We start from the raw sequence: 17,873 nt of genomic DNA on the forward strand, positions 1-17,873 counted from the left end.
CTGTATGAAATGATGAAAAGAAAATAAACTCATCTTTTCCATAAATGGTATTATGTGTCTGGCCTCTTTAAAATATCATTTATTTGGAGAAAACACATTAACATTTTTTAAAATCTGACTCAACACATGAAATATATAGTATAACACACCTATAACTCTGATGTCACAACTCTCATAATACTATAGCCTGTTATTTAAAAAAAAAAAAAAAAACTAAGTGATTAATAATCGACACATCCTGGGTGACAGAAGTCAAGAACAGATGTTACAGATGACCCTAATAAACAGGCTAGTCTTAGATGCTGACTCCAGTTCACTGGCCCTGGCTTTGTGGTATTGTCCCATAGTGCAAACAATAGGCTCATTAGTGGAGCTTTAAAACAGCCTTAAAGGGACCATATCATGACAAATCCTTTAATTTGGTTTTCTAAAGATTTTTATTGTTAAAGTTTTGCATTGTACTTTTAACACCCCAGTCTATATCTATGGGAAAAATCGTCCTTTCCCGCTATATCACTACATCTGATTTACATATCATCACCCATTCATACTACAGTAGTGGAATATAGCCCATTAGAAATTCTCAGTGCAAACAAAATAGCTATTTACTTCTACAGGATAAAGACAATTTGGAAAAAAGCTTTTTTTTTTGTAATAATGAATTATGAAATTGCCAAAGCCACACAAACCTTATTAGTGGATTCTAATCCATGAACAGTTAGAATATGGCTGCTTTAACCATACCGTATGGTACAAGATTCACATCCTGAACTGCTCTTCAGAAGAGCTGTCACTCGTGGACTGGAGAACCACAGAAAAGGCTTTTAAAAGACCCCCATTATACCATTTCTAGTCTTCTGACTGGACAGAATCTTGGCGGGTGATGATCTTGTGGACGCGCTGTCTTAAGCAGCTGTCGGAGGTCAGACGCCGTGCGGTCTCTTTAAGTTCCTCTAGGCTGGGAGCCTCGCCATGGGAGCAGACAAACGACTTGGAGTGTTTCACTGCACACAGGAGTAAATGGAGCACAAGAAGCGGGGGAGTGTGTGTGTTAGCCCAGTAGAATGAGTTCATTTAGCTGATTGAAATCATTACATTTAGCTCTAAAAATAATGAGGGCACCTGAGTGCAGCAACAGCCCAGTCATCATCAGGCAGACTCTACAAAATTCAATGGCTTTTATAGGTGATTCAAGGTAAAATTTATTTTTATTCCAAGTGGAACATCAGATAAACCTAGAATGGTACAGTGTGTGTGTGTGTGTGAGAGAGACTGAGTGAGAGGGAGAACAAGATTCAGAGTAACAGTGGCAGAAAGGGAGAGCAAGAAAAACGAAGGTTGAAACAGAAAGAGAGTTAGCGAGAGGTACTCACGCCAGTGTTGCCTGGAGGCATGTCTCTGGACCCGACAGCTCTTGATGCGGCGAGCAGCAGCTTTGTGCAGATACACAGCATTTTTCATGATGGCAGGCAGCTTGGCCTCGATCTCTGCTGAACATATACACTCCTCAAAGAACTCTGGGGAAAAAAAAAACACTCTTAAAGCAAATGCTTTTGACAGCCAAACAGATACACATCTTTTAACGGTGACAAGTGAAACATGTCTTTTACATTTTTTACAAACTGACTTTTATTGCTTGACATTCAAAGAATCTGAACGTATTTAGCCCCTTGAAAAATTAAAGCAATTTATTTTGTTAAAGCTGGAGTAGATGATTTGAATTTATTTCTTAAAATTGTTATATTCCAAAACAATTAAATTAAAGGCTCTGAAGACAAATAAATATGTTCCTTTTTATGTAGGTCATGGGCCTGAAAAATTCCATCCAGTCATTTCATCTGGACTGAACAAAATGAATGGATGACTTACTTGCCTGTCTGCTACATCACCCTGACCCTGCACACATGAGCAGATACAAGCCTGGAGGCAGAAACGAATGCAGACCCTCTGGTTAAAGTAAGAAAAGAAGGATGGTAGGAGGAGGTTTCCAACTAAATGAGGCTGAATAAAGCAAGAAGTCAAAAAATCAATCTGGCTTTATTTTTTTAAATTTTTTAATTATTTTATTTATTTTTTGTTAAATCATGCAGGGCGAGTGGCCTTTTTTTATACTGGTCAAAATACATGGCTTTTTATACTCCAGCTTTAATACTTTATATTTAATTGATCTACAAAATTATTCTAGCACATGATTTAGATTGTAAATGGAACTAGTTCTGCCTGTTTGTCTTTCTGTCAATTCATCTGTCTGGTTAGACCTTGTGCAGTCCTCTCATAACTATATGCCTGGAATCATTGGGCGCAAGGCGGGGATACACCCTGGAGGGGGTGCCAGACTTTTCACAGGGCAACTCACACATTCACTCAGGCCTATGGACACTTTTGGACGTGTGTTTTTGGACTGTGGGAGGAAACCAGAGCACCCGGAGGAAACCCACGCGGACACGGGGAGAACACACCACACTCCTCACAGACGGTGACCCGGAGGAAACCCACATGGACACGGGGAGAACACACCACACTCCTCACAGATAGTCACCCGGTGCGGGAATCGAACCCACAACCTCCAGGTCCCTGGAGCTGTGTGACTGCCCAATATTATAGCAACACTTCCTTATTTAAAATACCAACTGTCATCCTTTTATAACCATTTTCTTCTTACAAATTCATTTATAATAAATATTCAAAAAACTCAATTGGACACTGTTCTGTTCATCACCTTAGGTCTTTTAGAAATGGTTGAGTTGCGTGTCTTTGTTGGAATAAATTCAGCTGTTGGACATGAATAGTCTATAGTGCAAGAACACATTCTTGTTCTGTTTTCTGTTTTGAAGAAATAAAGACTCACACATTCGACCCTCTGGACCTTCAATTTAAATGTACCTCTAAGACTAATCCTCAGGGTACCCAACTACATTCAAATAGATCAAATAACAAACAACAAAGTCATAAGGACATGTAAAAAAAAAAAAAAAAAAAAACGATTTAAATTTGGAATAAAAAAAACCATCCTTATTCTCCTAATTGCCCCTTTGTCCCTAACGTTTATTAACAGATTTGCTGACTCAATAAGAGGAGCCAATGAGTTCTATCCTCATTGAAACTTTGCTTCTGGAAGAGAGCTGATAATAATGTTATGAATATGAATGGTTTATCATAAGTCAACTCACTGCGGAGGTGGCTGACATCTCCTCTCATCTTCTCGTCTCTCTCGTGGCTGCGTTCGATACAGCTCAGCCCTTGCTCTAGATCTTTCAGAGCCTGCTCAGCCAGGTTTAACCTTCGTTCTAACTCAACGCGAGACTCCATCTCAGCCTGACTCACAACAACATACACGTGCACATATTACAAAAATACATATATGGCTGAAACATACAGGAATGCAATGATACATGTCTCACAGTTCATGTTGATTCATGATTTGGGTTCATTATTAGGTATTCTCCCTGTAGCAAAATTAACATGATGAAGAAATGGTGACTTGTTCACGTGGTTGTAGAGTAGTCCTGGAGCGAATTACTATTAAGTGGTGATTGACAATTTTGTTGTTAAAATTTTCATTAATGTACTGTGCATTGTCTATGCATTTGCATTTAAGAGAAAGATATGTATAAATATAAAACATACATTTTATAAATTGTACTGAAATAAAACAGTTCTGGAAACTTCATTGCAGACAGTCTGTAGAGAATCTCAGACTCCATGGAACCTGATAATGCAGTATTGTAAGATGTATACCGGTGCATTAGCACACTGTTACTGCACACAGACCTGTATTACTGGCAACTGACTGTAACTTGAGAAGGAGATCTCTTTTATCCTTTGCTTTTCTGTTGCTTGGGCATTCGTACTGATTCTGTAATATTTCACTGTAACAAAGACTTGCAGGTTTTCTAATAATTTCTCTGTATACTATATTTGCCCTAAACTTCCAATGTTCATGGTAACAGAGTATGTACGACGTTATATTAAATGCGGGAACATTTCTGTGAGTTTTTGACTGGCATTAGTGAGCATAAGTAAGTTTAGGTACTAAAGTTGGATGATTAGTTCTGGATCACAAAAGCCACTCAATACTCAATACAGTAATACCCCTAATACTTAGGGGTTTTAAAAGCTCTAGCAAACACTTGGCATTGGACATTAATATACAATCTGTGGACATTATACAAGTTATGTTTACAAATCTGGACATCTGTTTTCATAATCATACACCTTAAGAGTGGCAGAAATCACTCCTTAGAAGAGGTTTTGTGCACATTATACTGCCATTGTGGCTGAAAACATACCTTTGTATTAGGGCAAATATTCAATAATTAGTTGATTAGGAATATGAAAGATATGTACTGTATATTTATATATAGTGTTAATTGGTAAATGCCGACAGACTGCTGAATATTACAGGAAGTGTTGAAGGTGTTGAGAAACTGCAAAAGGAATACAAGCAGATTATAGTTTAGTTTTACCTTTGGTCGTAAACAGTGTGTTAACTGACCAAAGAGAATCTTATTAATTTATGTAATCCAGTGCTTTATAGCAGTCTTTGAACAGGAAGGTCACTGCCCAGGACAGGCAGGAAATGTATGTGTTCCTAGAGCACTAGCATGTCTTCGTGTTCAGTGCCACAATTGTGTTAAATCCATAGAAACAATTTTTGTTGCATGCTATACAAATAAAATAAAACAAAAGCACATAGTGACAAGGATGGCCAGTGTAGCTCACCTTTAACTCAGCCTCCGTCTGCCTTTTGTCTGCAGTGAGTTGACTGAGAGACTGCTGCAGAGTGCGAGACTGAGAGAAGAAGAACTCCCTCTCCTCCTTCAGAACCAGAGCCTTCTGCTCATTCTCCTTCAGCCTGTAGGAGGTAACGACTTGCACCGATTCATACACATTCATATATTGCATAGAGGGATTCTCTGTAATTCATGTAATTAATAATGATTTAAGTTTAAATCAAAATCTCAAATTTATATATATTTTTTTCAGATTTCTGTTATACTTTCCACCCATCTTTAAGCCCTAACTATGGCACTGGTCTGTGGTCCATCTATCATTCAGGTGCTAGATATTAATCATAGATTCTGGCCTCTAACACATCTGAGCTTTAAAAAACCAAGTCTGAGGAACACTGGCACAGACATGTTAGTAGCATAGAGTATAGATATTTTGGATTATATAAAGAGTAGTTTGAAGATGTTCTTAAATATACAGCATGGAGTCTTTCCTCGTTTCTTATTTTTCAATCAAAATGGCTAGTACAAATTATTTATAAATTATTGTTCAAGGAATATATGCTAAATATATTTGCATCATCCACATTATTAAGGAAGGGAAACATAAAAAAGAAAATAAATGAAAAGTAGCCACCATCCAATGAAAAACCACAGAAATTTTGAAGGAAAAAAAATAAAGTTTCCTTATCAATTCAAAGAGCACAGAGCTCAAACTCACTAAATATGTCTGGAGTTGTAGAAAATGCAACCAACCAACCTTTCTTTGAAAAACTTAAAGCCAGCCTCATGTAAAACGTAGGCATACTTTATGTTATGCTAAATTTATGTTCTCTGCATTTCCCTGACACTGATATGAATGCCATGCACACCTTTTTGACAGAAAGTTAAATATATTAAAGTGCACATGGAACTGTAAGTAAATTTAAACAAAATATATTCAAAATTACAATATAATAAATGTAAGACAGCTTACAGTGCATTATTATAGATACTGGCTAGATGGGTCTGCAAATAACTAAGCTTTCAAATCACTAGAGGGTCACTAATGCAGTAAATACATGAGGTTGCCACAAATTCTGCTGAACGGTAATGAATTGCCCTGAGTAGATGCATGGTGAAAAATAGCTAAAGCTCAGTTAAGTGTTATTACTGCATGAAGCTTTTGTGGAACTGGTTCATGAAACAGAGCTCCAGCTCACGCATGCCGTGTCTATAAGGTCATTCCATGCCCCTAGACAACCCACTTCCTCTCTATAATGCTCCACTCACTGGTATTGAGTCGATACATTTGCTTGTGTGCAAATCAATGAACATTTCCACTTAGTGGTCACCACCCTCCATTAACACTGATAGAGCCTGGGGTCAAACATAGGGGTCTTCACATGTCTGTTGTATTCCTTCGCACGAATGTTCAAACTAGTGCCTTTAATGGCAATGTTTTAAGATATAGATATTTACACAGGTTTAGACAACATTGAACAAATGGCATTTTTTGAATTTTGAAGTATTTTTGAAATTAAACATATATTTATTGTTATTTTTAATTGCAAAATTTCTATTTAGATGATGAATTTAGCATGCTCCAAAACCTATATTTCTCACATATATAGATTTTTTTCTCAGTTAACAGCGATTGTGCATTAAGTATCTTCTCTGTGGAAAATGTGATAACTTACTTTCATTCAGAAAATCAACATGAGGCACATAAAACTTGGATTTTTGGATTTAACTCAAAGCAAATCCTTCCACTAAATCAAATAAAGGAAAAGAGCTATTTTATTACAGGAAATATTATTGTAAATATTTGTATTACAGACAACAGACAATCTGTTCTGTGTTCCCACCTCTCCTCTGCATGTTGCCTCTCTCGGAGTACGCTTCTCATCTGCTGCTCAATGTGGCGCAGGTTTCCCTGCAGTTGCTCCTCTGGAGTCTCAGTGCACTGAGAGTTTGAAGGAGACGCAGAAGTGGTCAGCTCCGCTCCAGTCTGTCCTCCTCCTCGTTCTCTGAGCAACTCCAGAGTGCGCTGCTTCTCCTTAGAGAGCTCCTGACCAGCAACAAATACAAACAGTTGTCATACATTACAAATGACTGTGTGCAAAAACACCTAATCCACTGATCTTGTACTAAAGTTCTGTAATCAACGGGATTGTACTAAGCCCATCATAATTATGTATTAAAAAATATGAAATATTTAATGAAAAATGACGCAAAATATAAATGGGAAGTAAATAATTGAAGGGTGAAGACTGATTTTTGTACACAATTTATACTTGATGCAAATCTAACATGAGTAATATGACTATAAGCTGTCCTCATTAAAGACATGAATTATTCAAGTAAACAAATCAATACTGTTCCTAAGTTTTGTTTTTATCCACCTCAAGAGATTTCTGCAACAGAACAGTGACATTGTGAAGCTCCTCTTTCTCTAATTCCACTCCTTTCAGTGACTGAGCAGTTCCATCCAGATCCCTGTCAACACAACACAGGGTTTTATACAAACTCTTCTCTTCATATGAATTTAGTTGAATTCATGTCCATGACACTGTAAATACTTTGTAGCATAGTTTACTGAAGTTTTTTTTTTCTTTTTTACAGTGCTGCAGCCACACAGCTCCAGGATCTGAGGGTACTGGGTTCAATGTCAGCTATGTGTGGTTGTCTGTGAGGAGTATGGTATGTTTTCTCGTTGCCAGTTTGTGTTTTCTCTGGGTACTTTGGTTTCCTCCCACAGTCCAAAACACATGTTGGTAGGTGAATTGGCTGTGTGAAATTGTCCACAGATGTGTATGTACTGCACTGCATTGGACTGGCGCCCTGTCCAGGGTCTGGGCCAACTGTGACCCTGATCAGGATGAAGATAAATAACTGAGTCTGCCTTGTTTCATCATATAAAACAACCAATCCAATTACCAACATGTGTTTTGGAACTGTGGGAGGAAACTGGAACACAGGGAGGAAATCCACACAAACACAGGGAAAACAATCAAATATAGTATAATTAATTCTGTCACTCCATACACAACTCAAAGTGAAGCTTACAGCTTGATCTGCTCCTGCTCTGATCTCAGCTCCAACACCACCTCCTCAAACTTCTGCTTCTCCTCCTCCAGCACCTGGTTCAGACGCTCCAGCTCCTGCAACACACATACACATACACACACCAAGCATGAGCACAGGAATACACACACACACAGCACAAATCCACAAAAATAAATAAATAAAATATTCACATTTGACTTGCATTCACAGATGGATGCACATAATCAAGTGTGGATGCATACATACACTCAAACAAAATCATTTACATACAACTCAACCATATAAATAGAAGTGCATTTATTTATACTGTATGTGTACTTCTAAAATATACAAGATCTACAAACTCACCGCCTTCTCCTCTCTCTGTAAGCTCAGCTCTTCCGTCTCCTCCATGAGTTTGTCTGTAGAAACACGATCACTTAATTATCCTACACAAATCAATGTGACCAGCTGGTGACAAATAAGTATAAGAAATAAGGTAAATACAAATACAACTACTATTTGTTGCTTTGACATCATTTAAAATATTGTTTCCTATGTGTATTTTCCAAAGCTGCTTAGAATAAACAGACTGATTACTTTCCTCTAAAATGACATGTGATGACATGTTATCTACACCAAGATTAGAATCGAAATAAAACGCTGGACGTGTTTCTCGAACACAGATCAGATCTATTTCTGGAATACACAGCATTTGGAATGGAGAGTCTCATAGGGCTAGGCCTAATCCCTGTCTGGAAAAACCAATCGTATATATGCACAGAGAGAGTCCAAAACACTTCCAAGTGTAATCTACTCTAATTGAAATCCATCTGCTTCTGATGGATCTCTGAGACGTACCAAGATACTCCTGCTTCTCTTTGGCCAGCTGCAGTCCCTGAGCCTCCAGACTCTCAATCATTGCCTCTCCCAGTTGAGCATTCTTCCAGGTACTAGAATAAATCAATAGAACATTAAAATGCATAAACATATTTTGTATGCTTTATGCTGCTGGTAAGGATGTTTTGCAAAAATATACTGCCTTGTAACTTTATTAGAAATACAGTGAGTCAAAAGTCACAGGACAGCCTTTTTTTCAGAAACTAAAATGACATATCTGAATACCCCAACAAGCAATGGGTGAGGGGGGCCTATCAGAAGGCCAGGGGTAATTAATTAAAGTTCATTAAGGTCCACTTAGGGGAAAATTATCCCAAGCCAAGGTCTGGAACATAATGTATAACTCGCATTTTGGTCAGTGCCATATTATAGCATCATTTTATGTAGTTAACAACTGAATGTCAAATTTAATTACACTTTCGATTACATTTCAATATATTTCAAAATTAATGATTTAAAAAAAAATGCATATTTTAATAAAGTCCTTAATGACTTTACTGCTTTTTACATAACCAGCAATCTGATTGGCTCTTTATGCTGAAGGACGAGACTTTATCCATTAATGTAATACTAATTCACACTTGTATTCTTTTGTATCTTTCTTTATTTTATTTATCTAAACATATATATATATATATATATATATATATACACAGGGTGGGCCATTTATATGAATACACCTTAATAAATTGGGAATGGTTGGAGATATTAATTTCCTGTTTGTGGCACATTAGTATATGGGAGGGGGGGAACTTTTCAAGATGGGTGGTGACCATGGTGGCCATTTTGAAGTCGGCCATTTTGAATCCAACTTTTTCAATGGGAAGAGGGTCATGTGACACATCAAACTTATTGGGAAATTCACAAGAAAAACAATGGTGTGCTTGGTTTATTAATTAACTTCATTCATTCATGAGTTATTCACAAGTTTCTGACCACTTATAAAATGTGTTCAAAGTGCTGCCCATTGTGTTGGATTGTCAATGCAACCCTCTTCTCCCACTCTTCACACACTGATAGCAACACCGCAGGAGAAATGCTAGCACAGGCTTCCAGTATCCGTAGTTTCAGGTGCTGCACATCTCGTATCTTCACAGCATAAACAATTGCCTTCAGATGACCCCAAACATAAAAGTCTAAGGGGGTCAGATCGGGAGACCTTGAGGGCCATTCAACTGGCACACGATGACCAATCCACTTTCCAGGAAACTGTTCATCTAGGAATGCTCAGACCTGACACCCAAAATGTGGTGGTGCACCATTGTGCTGGAAAAACTCAGGGAACGTGCCAGCTTCAGTACATAAAGAGGAAAACACATCATCATGTAGCAATTTCGCATATCCAGTGGCATTGAGGTTCCAATTGATGAAGAATGGCCCCACTATCTTTGTACCCCCATATACCACACCATACCATCAAGATGTGCAGCGCCTGAAACTACGGATACTGGAATCCTGTGCTAGCATTTCTCCTGCGGTGTTGCTATCAGTGTGTGAAGAGTGGGAGAAGAGGGTTGCATTAACAATCCAACACAATGGGCAACACTTTGAACACATTTTATAAGTGGTCAGAAACTTGTGAATAACTCATGAAAGAATAAAGTTATATTAAAACAAAGCACACCATTGTTTTTCTTGTAAAATTCCCAATAAGTTTGATGTGTCACATGACCCTCTTCCCATTGAAAAAACAAAAGTTGGATCCATATATATATATATATATATATATATATATATATATATATATATATATATATATATATATATACACTGGAGGTGGCTGTTATTTAAACCTCAGACTTTAGTTTGATTTGCCCTCGGTTGCTGAAGTGAGTGGTATCACCATGCCGAAGTCGACCATGCAACATGACCATGAGTCAAAACATTTAAGCAAATTCAGAAGGAATGGCTCAAAAGTAAGAAATGGAGAGTTCTGGAATGGCCAGATCAGAGCCTGGATCTTAATCTTACTGAGATGCTGTGGGGTGATCTGTGCATTCAAGAAACTCCTCAAATATCACATAGCTGAAAGAATTCTGCATTGAGGAGTGGGAAAGACTGTCTTCCAGTTGATGTCAGAGACTGGTAGATGGTTACAGGAAACATGCAGAAAATGGGGATCCAAATAAAACAATAAAACAATGTTCAGCGTTATGAAATTTTCAACAATTAATCGTTCCATTCTTATTAAAGTTTCTGGTTTTACCTCATACAACACTGTCATCCTGAAAGTGTCCCAAAAGAGCTATTATCATATCTCTTGGGCTATTTTTGCTGGCCCCAGGAAAGTGGGTTCTGGAGCTCGGCCCTGTGTGTATCACTCATTTGAGTCACAGCGCTCATCATAATGCACAGATCTGATTGGCTGAGTAGCCTCACATGTGATATACAAAAACACATGGGATTAGTCTGGTAATTTCCTGGAGCGCTGAACCTGAACCATAATGACTAGAAGAGTCACACCATTTAAATCAAACAAATGTTCAAAATGAAACATCATTAATAGTTTATAAGTTACATGTCCAGGTCCGGAAAGAACAGCGTCTGGGACCGGGGTGATGGAACAGTGCTATCTCCTCCCTTGACATTCATGGATTAAGTGGCCTCACTGCCATAGGATTACATATGGAGGAAAATAATCTTTGTACGTTGTACAGTGACAATAAAAGCATATTTATCAACTGCCCGGTGAGCATATGAATGCAGTACCAATTTTAAAATGACTGTATAAAATCTCACACTTTTCCAGACTCCTGCAGCATCTCCAGCCACTGGCTCTGCTCATACTCTGACTCTGCAGCTAAGACTATGTCTCCCTGTGGAGAACAAAAGCAGTCATGTCAGCAAAAAGCTTCAGAATTCTCTGCGTGTTGTATATTTGTAGTGTAAATAAGAGGAATACAGCATACAGTAAAATCCTCATGGTTGATAACCATGGCAAAAGGCATGCCCTGGTCTTCCTTTGCCTCAACCACACAGCCACCTAGAGGAATAACTCCCTTAAAAAAAACAAGAAGTGAGAGAATATTAACAGAGAGTCTGAAGAGAAGGGAAGCAGAGAACATATAATTAAAAGCATGCTTTCTGCCATAGACTCAATTCAATTCATTTGTATTTATACAGAATTTTTTAATGTGCATTTTGCTACAAAGTAGCTATAGAAATTCAGATCATAGCCCAACTGGATAAAAAAACAAACATGGGCAAGAAAAAAAAAAAAAAACAGAACAAGAGGTAAAACATCTTAGAGGAACTATGCGGTTAAAACTCTTATTTTGAGAGTTTCATAGTACTTCCTTTTCACAAACATTTAGTATTAACTGGTTTTCATTAGATAATACATTTCTGTTCATTGTTGTATTTTCACTATAGTGCCCTTATTGTCCACGATTAATTGCTCTTATTTTCATATTTGATCACAAATTGACAAAGTGTGAATGAGAAGTCTCTGTAGATCTGTACTCTAAATCTGAATGTAGTCTCAGTAGATGGATTTACCTTTGGATGGATGTTGAAATACTTGTTTGTCTCAAAGGTTTTTTTCTCATTCTCAGCATAATAGAGCAGGAAGCTGTCTTTAATGATGAAAAACCTATTCAGATGTAAGAACACATGGGCAGAGACACCAGATTAGATCTGATTAAAAAAAAGAAAAAAGAAAAAAATACATCTAGTATTATGAGGTTATTTACATGATTTTTGGACATTGTGCAATTATTATATTATTTCTTTAAAAAGTGAAACAATCAGTCAATAAAATAAGACATCCTTGCTAGATAAAATTAATCAAAACATTAATTTGAAATATGTCCCATAAACATAATATTCTTGCAACCATTTTATTCTAAAGAAACATGACATACATTCTCCTGATCAATCATAAGGTAAATATAATGAGTGGTGAGGTAAATAATATTGACAGTGTATATTAGGCAAGTAAACAGCTTGATGTGTTGGAAGCAGGAAAATTGGGCAAGTGCAATGACATGAACCCGTCTGACATGGGCCAAATTATGGTCAGACCACCTGCAGTGGACAGTAACACTGGTCCCATGATATAATCGATATTATTTAATTCACAAGTATGTGGTTTTAATCTTGTGGCTGATCGTTGTAAAGCTGTTTCTATGTTTATGTTGTTATGAACAAAATTTGACCCACAGGACATAACATTTACTTGACATATCATTGGTAGGTAATATTGGTGGGTGGCATGGTGGCGCAGCAGGTAGTGTCACAGTGACACAGCTCCAGGGTCCTGAAGGTTGTCGGTTCGGGTCCTGCTCCGGGTGACTGTCTGTGAGGAGTTTTTGTGTTCTCTCCGTGTCCGCGTGGGTTTCCTCCGGTTCTCTCCCACAGTCCAAAAACACATGTTGGTAGGTGGAATGGCAACTCAAAAGGTGTGAGTGATTGTGTGTGTTGCCCTGTGAAGGACTGGCGCCACCTCCAGGGTGTATTCCCACCTTGTGCCCAATGATTCCAGGTAGGCTCTGGACCCACCGTGACCCTGAACTAGATAAGTGGTTACAGATAATGAATGAATGAAATAAATAAAATTGGTTTATCTTTAAACCTTAACATAATGTATTACACAAAATTAAATGTGCACAGTAAGTGTTTATTTTACACTTTCATAAAAACTGTCACTGTGGTGGTACCCTCAAGGTTACATACCCAGCACTTTTAGTTAGGGAACATCATTGTACACTATTTTACATTCATTGTAGATTCGTTTTACTTACAGGACTTATATTCCATTATTTTATTTTGCACAGTACTACAGTGAATACTTACAAATAGCCACCTCTCCTTCTTGAGAAGCAAATGTAATGTTCCTTTAGGGAACACAATTGGACTTTAAAATCACTGTTGTACCTTTTAAGGTACATTTCCACTGTTTGTACCTTTAGTGACAATAATGTACTTGTACAGTACGTTTTTTCTTACAGTTTACCAAGAAAAAACGAACACACATCAGCAACATTAACCAAAGCTTGCTTGTTGTAAATGACAGATTTCCAAAGTGTAGTCATTCATCTTCATATTAATCCCACACAGTCCTCATACAGAACAGGAACTTTGTTATAGAACACTCAAATGGATTTCTCTGTAGCTCTGTAGTAGTACTTTTAAAGCACATAGGTCAATAATGCTGCAATGCATTTTCTATTTCCTAACATCAGCACATAGTAAATGGAATACATTTATCACCATGCACTTATGCACCAACTTCAATTATTTCTTCCCATCCGTTTGATACCTACATTTTCTCATGTCCAGTGTAAACTTTTTTCAAGTAAATCTATGACCATTTATAACCTGAATGAATTCCATTTATATTGCCATACAATATAAATACTGGGATTCCATCATGGATAACATTATCATCTTTTATATAGTAATTAGCATTAATCAAATATGACTCATTAGCAAAATATTGCATAAATATAACAAGAATATTCATCCTTTTTAAAAGTCCCATTAAAAGTGGTTTTGTCTGGTGAAAGTCTTTTGCACTGGCATGTATTTTAAGTTTTTAGGCAGTGTACAACATGTAAATATCTAGATAAAACAATATTTTCAGAAATATTTAAATATTATACTAGAAATATCAATTGGATTTATGTAAATTTCACTTAATACGGTTTATTTATTTATTTTTGCTGTGAATATAAACTCCACTGGTCCAAACATCTGTTCCATCAGAGTGAATGAAGTCCCAACGTTAAACATCAAAAGCTCATATCTTGGATTATGTGTATGCCGAGTATCACACAGTACCTCCGAGACCACTTGGCTGAGGGTCTTCCAAAAGGTCTTTTCCACAGCACTCCATGCAGCTGCACCTTGGTGCTGATGTCCAGGGTGTCAGAGTCAGCTTGCTCCATGGAACTCCAGGGGGTGAATACAGAGGACTTGGATGAGGAAAACATAACAGAGACTAAACGCTCACACGGAGGGGTGGGGGTGTTAAAAATAAAGAGGGATTCACCCTGTACCCCGTACAGTGAATGAACACACGCACATACACTCACACAAAGCCAATGAGGAAATCTTCCAATAACTCAGTGAGCTGGAAAGCTGCATTTGTCAATAGTGGCATCAGCATCAGCGAGCTGGCATCGGATAGCATACATATAAGAGCGATGAAATAGCAGAGGCAGAGAGGGAGAGAGAGAGAGGGGGAGAGAGAGAGAGAGAGAGAGAGAGAACTAAAGAGACAGAGAGCAGACAGAGAGAGCAAGAGAAAGTGAGAGAGAGTGTGAGAGAGAAAGAGAAAGATGCCGGTGGGATGGGCTGTGCTTTAAAAATGAGTTTCTAAATCCGAGGAATGGTCAATAGATGTTTCATTTGAAAAGCTATTATTCGGATTAAACCACTTGCAACACTTTAAGCACCGGGAGGTGGAGATCCAGCCTACAGCAACGCCCACGCTTACATAAAAGAGCAATCCGTCCACTTTTTCACTTTCACAGTGCATTAATCTGCTTTATGGCCCTTCGGCCTGACAGGTTCACAGGCACGTCTCTGTCTGCTTGTTTTTCATGGATGAACATTAAGGACACAGGCATGTCATTCATCCTTGTTTACAGTTTTTACCATCACAAATGCCAATAGAATATTCACCCTGGAAATATGACACACATCACAGAGTATTTGGGGCATTTATTCATCTGGGATTAAGAGCTCTGGACTGTGCAGACAGTACTTTTGCTGGAGCAATATCGTAACTTGACTCCAGAGAGGTCCTGTGTAGCAGCCAATGGCTTAGATTTAAGTTATTATTGACTATAAAACCAGACGTATTCACTGCTTCTAGTAAGTGAATTATACAGGGTGGGCCATTTATATGGATACACCTTAATTAAATGGGAATGGTTGGTGATATTAACTTCCTGTTTGTGGCACATTAGTATATGGGAGAGAGAAAACTTTTCAAGATGTGTGGTGACCATGGCGGCCATTTTGAAGTCTGACATTTTGGATCCAACTTTTGTTTTTTTCAATGGGAAGAGGGTCATGTGACATATCAAATGTATTGGGAATTTCACAAGAAAAACAATGGTGTGCTTGGTTTTAACGTAACTTTATTATATGGGTATTATATAATGGGTTATTTACAAGTTTTTGACCACTTATTAAATGTGTTCAAAGTGCTGCCCATTGTGTTGGATTGTCAATGCAACCCTCTTCTCCCACTGATAGCAACACAGCAGAAGAAATGCTAACACAGGCTTCTAGTATCCGTAGTTTCAGGTGCTGCACATCTTTTATATTCACAGCATAGGCAATTGCCTACAGATGATAAAAGACAAAAGTCTAAGGGGGTCAGATAGGGAGCCCTTGGGGGCCATTTAACTGGCTTATGACGCCCAATCCACTTTCCAGGAAACTGTTCATCTAGGAATGCTCGGACCTGACACCCATAATGTGGTGGTGCACCATCTTGCTGGAAAAAGTCAGGGAACATGCCAGCTTCAGTGCATAAAGAGGAAAACACATCATCATGTAGCAATTTCACATATCCAGTGGCCTTGAGGTTTCCATTGATGAAGAATGGCCCCACTATCTTTGTACCCCATATACCATAGCATACCATCAAGAAGTGTAGCACCTGAAACTACGGATACTGGAAGCCTGTGCTAGCATTTCTCCTGCGGTGTTGCTATCAGTGTGTTTTGAACACATTTTGAAAGTGGTCAGAAACTTGTAAATAATTGTTTTTCTTGTGAAATTCCCAATGAGTTTGATGTGTCACATGACCCTCTTCCCATTGAAAAAACAAAAGTTGGATCCAAAATGGCAGACTTCAAAATGGCCACCATGGTCACCACCCATCTTGAAAAGCCCCCCCCCGTATACTAATGTGCCACAAACAGGAAGTTAATATCACCAACCATTCCCATTTTATTAAGGTGTATCCATATAAATGGCCCACCCTGTACTTTAAGTTGCCCCTATTGCGACAGGTCACAAAGTCTGTCCAATCTCAGTAGATAAACATTGACCAATAGAACCGGATGCAGTGGAGTAGTTGCACACAAGTCTAAGGTCATCTCCCTCAGCATGTGAAGCAGTGCATATCAAACCCTTTGGGATTGGTTGTAGTGGTGTTTTTGGTGCATAACTAATTATCCAACATCAGCACCTGACCTTGCCCATGCCCTTGTGGCTGAATGCAATCAGATTTTCCAAACTATGCTCCAAAATCAAGTCTAAATCCATCCTGAAGGAGTATAGGCTGCACCTGCAGCAAAGAAACAATAAAAAACACAGTTAAGACCTTTGGACAAGTGCAGGTGTCCACGGAATTTTGAACACGTTGTAATTGCACATTAAGGGCACTATAGAGATGCACTCATCCACTTTATTAGAAACACCTGCCATGGACCTCTTTTACTGGCCACTTCATGAGCTCCAGATGCTCTGTATACCCAGACCAGCCATTTTATTTGACACGCCTGACTCATATCTGCACTCATTGTCTATTTTATCAGGTCATTTTACCTACAGGTGCACTTAAAAATTCTGCAATCTCAGATTAAAGTCCACCTGCTTCTGTGCATGTGTTAGGACCTCATCAATGAACCGGACCACATCAAAGCAGGTTTTATTAAGGTATCAGGTCATTCTCAGCACTGATGTGAAATGTTTATACTTTTATATTAATGCATATTGTGTGAGTGGGACTGACACAAATGTACTTCTATGTTTTTTTACATAGCGCCCACTTTCTGCCTCATGTAGACACACCTACCTTGTTAGTCCACACTGTAGATACAGAGTCAGTGGGTCATCTGGTGCTGCACAGTTTGCATTAATCATCCTCTAGGTCTTCATCAGTGATCCATTCTTGGCAGCAGGAAGTATTTTTGTTCTAATGTAGGTAGAAAGCTGTGTGTGAGTCACTCTGCACAGCTCAAACACACACACAATTATTTCAGTGTCACTGCAGTGCTGAAGTGATCCAATTGATACCTATTCGTGGTTGGTCCTGACCATTGATGCACAGGATATTAAGGGGCAAAACAGCCGTACAATTACATCAATAGTCAGAATCTGTCCAGCACTGAAAAAGGTAAGAGGATGGCTAACACAACAATCTATTGTGCAGCTGTACATTAAATTTAGCTGTAAACCAACAAGGCCACCATAAATGGTAGAGGCTTCTAATACAGGCAGAGTACAAAGAAAAATAAATCTCATTCAAATAAC

The 17,873-nt window shown here is 38.2% G+C and overlaps 1 protein-coding gene across 2 annotated transcripts; it reads right to left on the reverse strand.

Moving 5' to 3' along the window:
* Nucleotides 1–234: 234 nt before the first annotated feature.
* plekhd1 (pleckstrin homology domain containing, family D (with coiled-coil domains) member 1) lies at nt 235–17,676 on the reverse strand. 2 transcript variants are annotated; one of them, XM_066642075.1, is made up of 14 exons: nt 17,416–17,676; nt 14,439–14,572; nt 12,156–12,249; nt 11,567–11,656; nt 11,397–11,473; nt 8,619–8,710; nt 8,127–8,179; nt 7,779–7,873; nt 7,115–7,208; nt 6,578–6,780; nt 4,723–4,855; nt 3,171–3,315; nt 1,374–1,517; nt 235–1,004 (listed from the first exon to the last, which is right to left on the reverse strand). In XM_066642075.1, the coding sequence occupies exons 2-14, from the start codon at nt 14,543–14,545 to the stop codon at nt 850–852; spliced, it is 1,482 nt and encodes a 493-aa protein (XP_066498172.1). In that variant the 5' UTR covers nt 14,546–14,572; nt 17,416–17,676; the 3' UTR covers nt 235–849. The 2 variants fall into 2 exon arrangements, with proteins under 2 accessions (XP_066498172.1, XP_066498164.1); XM_066642067.1 differs by lacking the exon at nt 17,416–17,676 and having other exon boundaries at nt 14,439–14,590.
* Nucleotides 17,677–17,873: the final 197 nt, after the last annotated feature.

This window comes from Hoplias malabaricus, chromosome 1 (assembly GCF_029633855.1).
Source record: "Hoplias malabaricus isolate fHopMal1 chromosome 1, fHopMal1.hap1, whole genome shotgun sequence".
NCBI classification, from domain to species: domain Eukaryota; kingdom Metazoa; phylum Chordata; class Actinopteri; order Characiformes; family Erythrinidae; genus Hoplias; species Hoplias malabaricus.

What these genes read in the sequence shown, in the direction of transcription:
- plekhd1 (XM_066642067.1), bottom strand. Translation starts at nt 14,590, where the DNA reads ATGTTTTCCTCATCCAAGTCCTCTGTATTCACCCCCTGGAGTTCCATG. An exon ending in ATTTCAACATCCATCCAAAG is followed by an intron (nt 11,657 to 12,155) that starts GTAAATCCATCT and finishes GTTTTTTTTAAG; the next exon opens with GGAGTTATTCCTCTAGGTGG. An exon ending in AGATGTCAGCCACCTCCGCA is followed by an intron (nt 1,518 to 3,170) that starts GTGAGTTGACTT and finishes TTTTTTCCCCAG; the next exon opens with AGTTCTTTGAGGAGTGTATA.